Source organism: Moschus berezovskii, chromosome 10 (assembly GCF_049115385.1).
Source record: "Moschus berezovskii isolate FMDL1 chromosome 10, NW_MosBer_1.0, whole genome shotgun sequence".
In the NCBI taxonomy this organism is placed as follows: domain Eukaryota; kingdom Metazoa; phylum Chordata; class Mammalia; order Artiodactyla; family Moschidae; genus Moschus; species Moschus berezovskii.
In genome coordinates, this window is record NC_142469.1 from 89,174,422 (window position 1) to 89,186,452 (window position 12,031).

Sequence of the window (12,031 nt, forward strand, 5' to 3'; positions counted from 1 at the left end):
CAGCCTATCTTTATGTTTTATGATTTGTGGATTTTGAAAGATTAAAAAAAAAATCTTCTGTATCTTTGTCTAGTAGCCACAATTTCCTGAACTTAAAACCATTTCCGATTTATTGCCAGTGTTCCTTCTGCTAAACCCTCTCATTTACATTTCTCAGAACTTCCTCTAGCTCTGTTTTGATCTTTCTTGAGATGTAGCAACCAGGACTGCAAGATTGGAGCTGTGCATTGAGAATCGTGGCCTAGTGTAAATTCAGCGCCGGATGTGATGTTAGGACTGAATCTTCCACATTAATGCTTCCTGACCTCTTTGCTGTGTGCACCACATATCCATTTCCATCAGTAACATTTTATTTACGTGCAGTGATTCTTCAGGAAGCTGAATTTGAAACTAAGGATGGAGTGAGAATGGATAAACTCTTCCAGTAGGTTTTATAATCTCTGGTGGATTCTGTAGTTTTCAAAAGACCTCTAGAGATTCTGATTCTGACGTGGGTCCTTTACTCAACTAGCCCAAGCTCCTTATTTTAAGAATGGAAATAGAGAATTGGAGATTTGAATGGTTTACCCCAAAGCATATATCCAGTAAATGGCAGAGGTGGTAAGATTAGGGGGTTTTCTTCTGAGAGCAGTGTACAGATGGCAGTAAAAGTAACTTAGCCTATGCAATATAGTGTGCATACATACTCCTGAGCCTCTAATTTTATTGACTTTTTTTGCCTTATGGTATTATGATAAATCATGTGAAATACCTTGAAAATAAGTGAAAGAGTCTTATAGTATTTTGTCGTGTCCAGTGTAACTTTTCTAGACTTTTTAAAGAATGAAATGAGTGATGTGGAGAATTGATACCTTTGAGCTATACTAATTAGAAATATCACATGAACTTATATTAGTTTCAAAAAGAAGACTATAATATAAATACTGTGATTTTAAAATGTATATTATAATAACATGAAGATAATTTGGACTTCTGTACACAGAATTTAGTTTTCTGTATGTTCACTATTTTTAGTAGTTGATTATGATCATGGTAAGAAAATATGATACCAGATATTTGTGAATTTTAAAAATTCCCCAGGACATTTATTATTAAAGTGCACATTTGCATCCTATAAATAAAATTATTTTCCTAGTATTTCACCAAATTAGGAAAATCTTTTAAGCCACTGTATTTGTGGTGATTTGTCGTTACAGCAGCAATGACCTGCTAATAGCCACCATAAGAGAAATTATGGGATGCTGTGAAATGACATACCATAGGTTTGGAAGATGTCCGCACCCAGTTCTATAAGGGAAGTACAAATTAACCAGGCAGAAAGGGAAAAGTCAGTGGGAGGAGTGAGGAGTGAAGAAGGATATTTAAAGTAAAAAATAAAGCTCTAAATGTGAAATAGCGACCACTTTGAGGGTTAGTCATTGGTTCATTTTTGTAGGTAGATAAAGCATGAGGCTTGGAGTGATTAAATAATCTTAGGAGAGGTAAGCAAGGCTCAGACTGTGGAAAACCTAGGTGCCAAATGGACTTTAAGGATGGTGAAAATTATGTGAGAGGAGGTGGACACTGCCCTAACTTTTACAGCTAGTCAGTGGTGGAGCCATATGCCTTGATTCAAAACCTGTATTCTTTTTACTATCAGTTCAATTCAGTTCTTTTTGCTTTAGTAACCAACAAAGTAGACATCTCTTAACCATTGCCTAAAAGTTATTTTGCAGCAATTTCCTACAAAGTGACTATTTTTAAAGGACAGTCTCTTTTCCCACTGATGACTAGTAGATAATTTGACAGTTTTACAGTAAATGCCCTAGTTTCTGAATTCAGAATGTTCTGCTGGTTACCAGAGTGTGCTGCTGGTATTAATGCAGCTCAGTGGATCCAGTACTGTCTAAGGTCAAGTGCTCATGATCCTCTTACCTCCCTTTTCCTTTGAAGCATCATTTTAGACTTTTCACCTCCCCTACTAGGCTAGTCCTTCATGCCTGTTAAGTATATAAATGACTCTTAAATAGAGACTCTCTGACTTCACCCATGAGGTTCTTAGATGTTTGAGTCCTCTTCCTTCTTCCCTAGTCTGGGCATTCTTAGGATTTAATAGAACTAATCTGTAATGATGTGATTTTACATTAGCTGTTTGCCACATAACCTGTTATGTACATGTTATGTACATCTTTATTCTTAAGAATATAGGACACTTATTATGTAAAATGAAAGTGTTTGACTTCACTAAATTTTATAACTACTAAATTTTATGTGTTCTTAAAATAAGAATAGTCTACTAAATTTATAATTACTAAATTTTGTATGAACGTTCTTAAAATTAGAATCGCTTGCTCGTGGTTGATAACTTGTTCATGTGTACTGCTTTAATTCTGATACTTTTTTTGGTGCAGGCTTTATTTGACTATTCTTAGTATGTTTTTTTTGAGTTGATGTTTTAATAATTGAAAATATGGGCAGGGTTAGGTGGAAGACTAAACACCATCACCACCAACCACGCAAATTCTGGTGGATAACTTCTAAATAGTAAAAAGAAATATATGCATATGATTAAAAATATTTTAAAAATGAAAAGATTTATAATACAGTAATCCCCTCCAAACAAACGAGTTCTATTCTGAGAGCATGTTCCAATTTGCTTGTTAATTCCAACGAAGTTAGTGTAGGTACCTAACTAACCCAATCAGCTATATAGTATTGTATTATAATAGGTTTATAATACTTTTCCCACAAATAATACATAAAAAACAAGCAAACACAAAAAATAGAGACTTTTAATTTTACAGTACAGTACCTTGAAAAGTTCAGTAGTCCCAGCTGCATCACTGCTGCTTTTATGCTTGTTTCCATTCTGGGCTGAAATAAAGGTACCATCCTGCCATACTCTACACAGTACTGTGCAATAAAGTACATAAAAACAACCCTTTGTAGAGGATGCATGGACGCACATACAAAGTGTGCCAGGCATGTGAACTAGCTTTCGTGACTAGACATGGAAATACACATTTGCATCTTTGAAAGTTTGCAACCTGAGGTTCATGTGTAGGGGACTTATAGTGGTTCTCTCACTACTTGCCATAGCTTTCTCCCTAGGAGCAACGTTTTTCCTCTCCTTGCTTGACCATGTTAATTCTTTTTTTTTTTTTGACCATGTTAATTCTATTTTTAATTTTTTGAGGACTTGCCATATTGTTTTCCATAGTGTCTGTATCATCTTATCATTGAATTTTTAGAGAAGCAGATAGTTGACAGTATTGTGTCTGTCTAAGCATCATTAACAGCCAAGCACTGACATTTACTATAATTTTGTTTCTTCTCTATTTATTTTACCTGAAATTAATAATTGCCTTGTTTTTATATGCTTAGTTTTCTTTGCACCTATTGCTAGTTCTTCCCACATTTTCCATGGCCTGACAGTACAATTTCCTACAAGGTCAATCACATTAAGCAGCCTATCACTTCTAATAATTTTTCTTGCAGACATCTCTTCTGGAGACAGTTTTCAAAGCCTGGTGCACAGCCATTATCCTAGGGATTTTCTGTGCTTTCCTCCTAGGATCTCATGGAGTTTTTTGTTTATTTGTTTTTGTCCTTTTTTTTTTTTTTTTTTCCTGTTAGGATGAGAAGTTGATTTTAATGTCATACTAATGTTAAGAGAGTGCAGACCTCAACGTATTTGACATATGACACATAAGTTAAAATTACAGTACTTTTCACAAGCTTAACCTTTGTACCCATAATAACAACACCTGGGTTTGTCCACTTTTCAAGACTCTGTTTTGCCAGAGTTAAAATTTTTGTTTGTTAATTTTGTCAAATTGAAACAAGAAACAGAGCAGTTGGTATGATGAAAGCAGGCTTCATCTGATCCGATTTGAATACATAACCCTTTGTCTGAGATCTCCTTTCACCATTAACGTGAGAACCTGTTTGCTTCTCCATGTGTTGGATTTCTTGTTTTTTGCTTCTTACTATATATATTGTCTTCTTTCTGGATTTACAAACTGCATATTCTAGAGGCCTTCACTCTGTAACTTCTTGAAAAGTGGTATTTGGTAGGTAATTTTGAAGTCCTGTTATAAAAAGATTTTCATTATTTTATAAATGCTATTATAATGCTATAATGGTGACTTCCTTGTAGCTCAGATGGTAGAGAATCTGCCTGCAATGCAGGAGACTTGTGTTTGATCCCTGCATCAGGAAGATCCCCTGGAGAAGGAAATGACTACCCACTCTGGTATTCTTGCCTGGAGAATTCCATGGACAGAGGTACCTGGTCGACTACAGTCCATGGGATCACAAAGAGTGAGACATGACTGAGCAACTCACACAGAATGCTATAATAAAGACTCTGAGAAATATGGAGATGCAGAAGACTGCTTTTGCCTATTGTGTGTTTATCCAACTGGGAGAAAGACAAGAAATCTCTATGATATAGTTAAGGTAAAATGTAGAAGTGAGATAAGATCATAGTCTAAAGGTTTTTTAAGGATACATGTGATGAATTTCTGAAGAGGAGCTTTGACCTTTTATGAACTCTGGGCAAGGAAACCTAATTAGAATGAGATGTTCTGGAGGAGGTAGTCCTTAACCCTTAAAGGACTGGAAGGATTTTGATAGGTGAAGTTAGTCATAAAGACATATTTTTTTCAAATTAGTTTATTTATTTTCATTGGAGGCTAATTACTTTACAATATTGTGGTGGTTTTTGTCATACATTGACATGAATCAGCCATGGGTGTACATGTGTTCCCCATCCTGATCCCCACTCCTATCCCTCCCCATCCTATCCTTCAGGGTTGTTCCAGTGCAATGGCTTTGAGTGTTTCATGCATCCAACTTGCACTGGTGATCTGTTTCACGTATGGTAATATATATGTTTCAATGCTATTCTCTTAAATCATCTCCCCCTCGCCTTCTCCCACAGAGTCCAAAAGTCTGTTCTTTATGTCTCTTGCTATCTTGCATATAGGGTTGTCTTTACCATCTTTCTAAATTCCATATATATGCGTTAATGTACTGTATTGGTGTTTTTTTTTCTGACTTACTTCACTCTGTTTAATAGGCTCCAGTTTCATCCACCTCATTAGAACTGATTCAAATGTATTCTTTTTTAATAGCTGAGTAATATTCCATTGTGTATATGTTAAACCACAACTTTCTTATCCACTTGTCTGCTGTTGGACACCTAGGTTGCTTCCACGTCTTAGCTATTGTAAATAGTGCTGAAATGAACATTGGGGTATATATGTCTCTTTCAATTTTGGTTTCCTTGGTGTGTATGCCAAGCAGTGGGATTGCTGGGTCAGATGGCAGTTCTATTTCCAATTTTTTAAGGAATCTCCACACTGTTCTCCATAGTGGCTGTACTAGTTTGCACTCCTACCAACAGTGCAAGAGGGTTCCTTTTTCTTCGCACCCTCTCCAGCATTTATTGTTTGTAGACTTTTGGATAGCAGCCATTCTGACTGGTGTGAGATGGTACCTCATTGTGGTTTTGATTTGCATTTCTCTGATAATGAGTGATGTTGAGCATCTTTTCACGTGTTTGTTAGCCATCTGTATGTCTTCTTTGGAGAAATGTCTGTTTAGTTCTTTGGACCATTTTTTGATTGGGCTGTTTATTTTTCTGGCATTGAGCTGCATGAGCTGCTGGTATATTTTTAAGATTAATTCTTTGTCAGTTGCTTCATTTGCTATTATTTTCTCCTATTCTGAAGGCTGTTTTTTCACCTTGAATATAGTTTCCTTTCTTGTGCAAAAGCTTTTAAGTTTGATTAGTTTCCATTTGTTTATTTTTGCTTTTATTTCCATTACTCTGGGAGGTGGGTCAGAGGATCCTGATTTATGTTAGAAAGTGTTTTGCCTATGTTTTCCTCTAGGAGTTTAATAGTTTCTGCTCTTACATTTAGATCTTTAATCCATTTTGAGTTTATTTTTGTGTATGGTGTTAGAAAGTGTTCTAGTTTCATTCTTTTACAAGTGATTGACCAGTTTTCCCAGCACCTCTTGTTAATGAGATTATCTTTTCTCCATTGTATATTCTTGCCTCTTTTGTCAAAGATAAGGTATCCATATGTGCATGGATTTATTTATCTCTGGGCTTTCTATTTTGTTCCATTGATCTATATTTCTTTCTTTGTGCCAGTACCATACTGTCTTGATGACTGTAGCTTTGTAGTATAGTCTGAAGTCAGGCAGGTTGATTCCTCCAGTTCCATTCTTCTTTCTCAAGATTGCTTTGGCTATTTGAAGTTTTTTCTGTTTCCATACAGATTGTGAAATTATTTTCTAGTTCTGTGAAAAATACCGTTGGTAGCTTGATAGGGATTGCATTGAATCTGTAGATTGCTTTGGGTAGTATACTCATTTTCACTATATTGATTCTTCTGATCCATGAACATGGTATAGTTTTTCATCTATTTGTGTTATCTTTGATTTCTTTCATCACTGAAGAAGGACATTTTTATGTGAGTTTAAAATTTTTATGTGGACATGGTATTAAAAATATTCTAGAGGAAAAGGAACCTCCCACTTTGATTTGAATCATTGGAATGAACTAGAAGGTAAAGCTGGAAAAGTAAGTTAGTGATAGATTATGGAGGATTATTATTGAGTTCCAGGAAAGCAACTTCAGTTTGTTCTGTAGGCAGCCAATCACTGTTGGAGATTTTTCAAAAGTAAATGTTGAGATGAGGTTGATGATATTCTAGAATGTTATGTTATGATATTCTAGAATGTTATGATATTCTAGAATGTTATGTAATTACAGTATGTAGCTTTTATGTCTGGCTTCTTCCACTTAGCAAAATGCATTTGAGGTTCCACCCATGTTGTTGCATCCTTCATTAGCATTTAGATTTTTATTGCTCAGTAGTATTCCATTATATTCATATGCCCCAAATTATCTATTTATGGGTTGATGATATTTGAGTTACTATCAGCTTTAGACCATTATGAATAAAGCTGCTATGAACATTTGCATTTAAAATTTGTGTGGACATATGTTTTCATTTCTCTTGGGTAAATACTTGGGAATAGGATCCCTGGCTTTTATCTTTAAGTACATGGTTAACCTTATTAAAAACTGCCAAACTTTTTCAGGATGGCTGTACCATTTTATACTCCTACCATCAACTGTGAGAGTTGCAGTCATTACACTTTGTACTGTTACCAGCACTTGGTTTGGTCATTTTCTTAAAGCCATTCTAATATGTAGTGATATCCCATTGTAGTTTGAGTTTACATTTTTCTGATGATTAATGATGCTGAGCATCTTTTCATGTGATTTTTTTGCTATCCATTTATCTTCTATGTTGATATATCTATTTAAATTTTTCATCCATTTTTTTAAATGAATGCATTTATTGATATGTAAGAAAGATGCTTGTTTATTGTAAATTCAAAGAATGCAGAAAAAGTTCTAATAGGAAAGTAAACCACACTAAAATCCAGCACCTGGAACTATTTTAATATTGTTAGTGTTCCAGACTTTTCTCCTTCTATCTGTATATACAGATGGATGGATGATGATGAATGGATGAGTGAGTGGATGGACAGTTAGAAAAAATATGTACATAAGATCTTATTACATGTCCTGATTTTTAAATTGTGGTATATTTCATGAAATTCACCCTTTTAAAGTGTACAACCACGTGGCTTTTAGTATCTTTTTCCTGTTGTGCTTCATCACAACACTCTTAATTTCAGAACATTTAATCACTCCCCAAAGAAACCCACAACTATTAGCAAGTCAGTCCCCATTTTCTGCTACCTTCTAGTCCTGCTGCTGCCTCAACAACTAATCTGCTTTCTCCTTCTATGGATTTGGTCCTCTTAAATATTTCATATACATGAAATCACAAAATATATGACCTTTTGCATTTGTTTTTTTCACTTGGCAGAATGCTTTCAAGATCCATCCATATTGAGTATCAGTATATCATATCAGTATATCATTCCTTTTTATGATGTAATAATATTTCGTGGATGAATATACTACACTTTGTTTAGCACATCCTCTCTCAATTGATGGATGTTTGGCTCAGTTCTATTATTTGACTCTTCTAAATAAGTAATGCTGCATTTGTGTACAAGTTTTTGTGTGGATATATATTTTCAGTTCTCTTAAGTTTAAATACTTAGGAGTGAACTTGTTGGTGTCCATTCGTAAATTAAGTTGTTTTCTTTTTATGGAACTTTGAGATACATGAAGTTTTACAGATTGGGTTTACAGGTGTGTTTATCTCTTAAATCATGCAACTTCTAGATATATGCTTTAATTTTTGGTATAGATTTAGTGATTGCTTTATAAAAACTTTATTGTCTGGTGTTTTCTGAATATTATTATATCAGTGTAAAGAACCAATTTGCGTTGATCTGAAGTGTTTAAAATATATAAAGTAAGGCCTTTAAATTATTTGGTTGTATCTTAGCCATTTATTCAGATGTTACTTCTTTCTAGAATTCATTTAGTCACGTGTATGAATATTTATTGATATTACCTTTTGAGTGTTGGTGGAAATCACTCAGTCGTGTCCGACTCTTTGCAACCTCATGGACTGTACAGTCCATGGAATTCTCCAGGCCAGAATACTGAAGTGGGTAACTTTCCCTTCAGGAGCTCTTCCCAACCCAGGGATCAAACCCAGGTCTCCCACATTGCAGGTGGATTCTTTAACACCAGGGAAGAATAAAATGTATGGGGAATAACTCAATGTACAATTACAAGTTGTAAAATGTGATGATTATGATATGGATATGATTTTATTAATATTTATATCTCTCACCCATTCCTTCCTCTCAAAATTCACATTACTATTAAGGATTATTCAAGACACACATAGAAACAGATCTCCTAGTTACATTAGGTACTTAAATAAAGGTTGCTTGGAGGCTGTGTATTAATTTTTCTTTAGGGTGTGCTTCCTGTGGCCTATCACACTGTAAGTAATGGAGGTGTGCCTGTCATTTTGTTACTTGCAGCATTGCTGATAGACAGAGTGCCTTGGAGGCTGAGCTAAAGACAGTGCAAAACTCTCGCAAGGATCTGGAGAACTTCCTAAAGTGGATGCAAGAAGCAGAAACCACAGTTAATGTGCTTTCGGATGCCTCTCAGCGGGAGAATGCTCTTCAGGACACTGTCCTGGCCAGAGAACTCACACAGCAGATGCAGGCAAGTGCATGGGAAACTGTGCCTTCTATTTTAATTTTTGCCATCCTCTTTTGATCCATCTACATGCAAAATTTATTACAGTTTAAAGGTGAGGCTATCACCTTTTTCAGTTATGAAATCCATGCTCCTCTGTGAATAATTGGTTTCCAGAAGTGAGGTCTATAAAATACTCTTAGTTAATCATTAAGGAAAAAAAACACCTTTTTTTATAGAAATGATAATTATTTATTTAGACTTATAGGCTCATAACTATTCTGTTTTCTGTCATCTTAAGTCCTATTGCAGTTAGCCTTATTGAAACCTGATTTATCAGGGCATTTCCTTTTAATATGAAGTTGTTTCTTTGTTCATTTATTATAAATACTTAATATATAAAAGCTGCAAAGGCCCTGTGGCTTAGTTTATAACTAAGAATATTAGGCTTGAAGGTATTGCTTTTATGTCTTTAGCTTGAGAACTACAATAGTGAATGCAGTCTGAGGTTCAAATTTTCTTCTACATGAAATATGATAATACAGAATCTTTCCTTTAAAAGAATTTCTGAGGAATCTTATGAAACATGTCTGAATCTTTTTTCTGCCCCAAGTGCAACTGCTTCAGTGCCCTTGAATTTCCCATTTTCTTTGTGCAGAGTGACCTATTCTTGCCAATCACAGGCCTTCTCACTTAGAATTCGGTCTTAAACCAACTTCACTGGAGAAGTCTCCTTGTTTACCAGAGTTTTACATCTGATTACCTTTTTATACAGTGTCATTCTCACAACATTTTGACCGGTATTATTTCTGATGCTTGTGAACTCATGATCCATTGTCATCTGATGCCTGTCTCCTCCTTTCTTAGTTGATCATGTGGTTCTTTAGGGCAGAGATCACATTATTCCGTACTGTTGCCTATGCAGAGCTCTGTGTGGAAATTCTAAGTAAATACTGACTGCTGCCCTTGGGCCCTAAAACATCATCATTATGAAATTCAGTGACCTTTTTTGAATTCTTTCTTAGAAAATCCTTTCCCTCAAAACATCAGAATGTTAACAGATATGTGGGTCTGGATGAAGGGTCCAGAAACTTTCTTGGAACAATTCTGAGTCTTACAAATTTTCTGTTTAAAATTATCATTAAAAAGTTATAAATTTTTAAAAAAGACCCTTTTGGAATAGACTTATTAATAACTTATTCCCATGCAGATTGACTATTAGAGTGCTTGATGGTTGAATTCTCAAGATTAATTCAACAAAAATCTGTTTACTTACATTATTTCTTATATTTTATTCATTGATTCATTACATAATACCCTTGTGTCTTGATAATGAGAATGAGCAGCAAATGTTGAAGATAAATCTGTTCTTTTTGTGTGTATTTTGTCTTACTTTCTGGAGTCCTATAAGGTCACTATATATGTTAATTGTTAAGATGTTTAGCTATCATCTCATGTTGAGAGGGTTATGGAGAGCTCTGAATGTGGCTATATGCTAGAATATATTATTTTTTTATGATTTAATGATAAGTCTGACCCAGTAATGCTCATATATACTCAATTTAAATAATGATGCTAAACTCAAACATATGCAGGTTGTGCATTTGAGAAGGTAACACTTTTAGACAATGAACAAAGGAGGCTTGAAGTGAACCTTGATGATGAGCACCAGTAAAACACAGAGCTATTTTGGAGTTTAATAATGTCTTTAAGTACATTTTATCCTGGGATATATTTTTACATAGCCAAAAACTCTTCTCAATATTTAATGAATTATTCAAACTGTGGAAAAAATGCATGTAAATAGAGATGTTTAAAATCTTTCTGAATAAAAATAACTAACACAGGACTACTTGTCTTATGGCAACCAGCATCAGGAAAAAGAGGTTACTGACTAAAGAGGTTAACGTTATACATTATAACATGAATGGTAAATGCTTCTCGAAACTGATTTAATGTTGCTAAAGTAATCTGTTTTGTCTCATAAGAAATAATAAAGAGGGCATTTATTAAAATCTTATTAACGTCTCTCTACCTCAAGATAAGCACGTTCATTTATTTATGGTTTGGATGTTTCATATGGTGGTAGTTTGCATGAGTTTTCACTCCCTTGCTTCTTTGTTGCTGCTGCTGCTGCTAAGTCACTTCAGTTGTGTCCGACTCTGTGTGACCCCATAGACGGAAGCCCACCAGGCTCCCCAATCCCTGGGATTCTCCAGGCAAGAACACTGGAGTTCTTAGACTTAGTACCATTTGCTTAGTATTTCTGATGCAATAGAATTTTAATTTTCCTTTGGATTTTTGTTTTAATGACCCTCCTCTTGTGTGAGTGAACAGGCAGTTAAAAATGAAAACTTGTTTGGAAATGGAAAGATATTTGTTGAAGAAAAAGAATGAAGAAAGCACTTGGAATTATAAAACCCATGTTCTGTTGGTGTGGTGATGGTGGTGGAGGACATGTGTGCACAAAACGTTGGAATAAGGACCTTGGCAAGCATGTGCTCTGTGTACCAGTGGTGTATGTATAGCTGCCTACATGACACATTCTCTAGTTGTACTGGCTTTGTGTCTTAACACAGTGGGATGCAGGGCCATGGGAATATTTCATGAAGGTGAAGAAATTTATTTTGTATTTGGTTTAAGGTGAATTTGGGTAACTTTTGATAAAGCATAGTTTGGAAGCACATGGGAAGATGAAGATTAATTTCTGGGAGTATGCCATGATACATACCACTTCCGATAAGAATAAATGATCACTTGGATTTATGAATTTATGTTTCATCGCCCTGCTGCACAGCAGTTAGGTTTTTCTCCTCAGCAGAGAACTGTTGGCAAGAGAAAACCTGATCTTTTTGGAGACAAAAGCTCTCGGAGAGCTAGTGGTCC

General features: G+C 35.0%; 1 protein-coding gene across 10 annotated transcripts in view; it reads left to right on the forward strand.

Annotated features, from left to right (window-relative positions):
• The window catches only part of UTRN (utrophin), a 567,941-nt gene that overhangs the window by 296,475 nt on the left and 259,435 nt on the right, over nucleotides 1–12,031 (forward strand). For all 10 annotated transcript variants that reach the window (XM_055433618.2, XM_055433617.2, XM_055433621.2 and 7 more), the window contains one exon: nucleotides 8,983–9,172. In XM_055433618.2, the coding sequence (XP_055289593.2) occupies nucleotides 8,983–9,172 (190 nt within the window). The remainder of the gene's footprint in view (nucleotides 1–8,982; nucleotides 9,173–12,031) is intronic.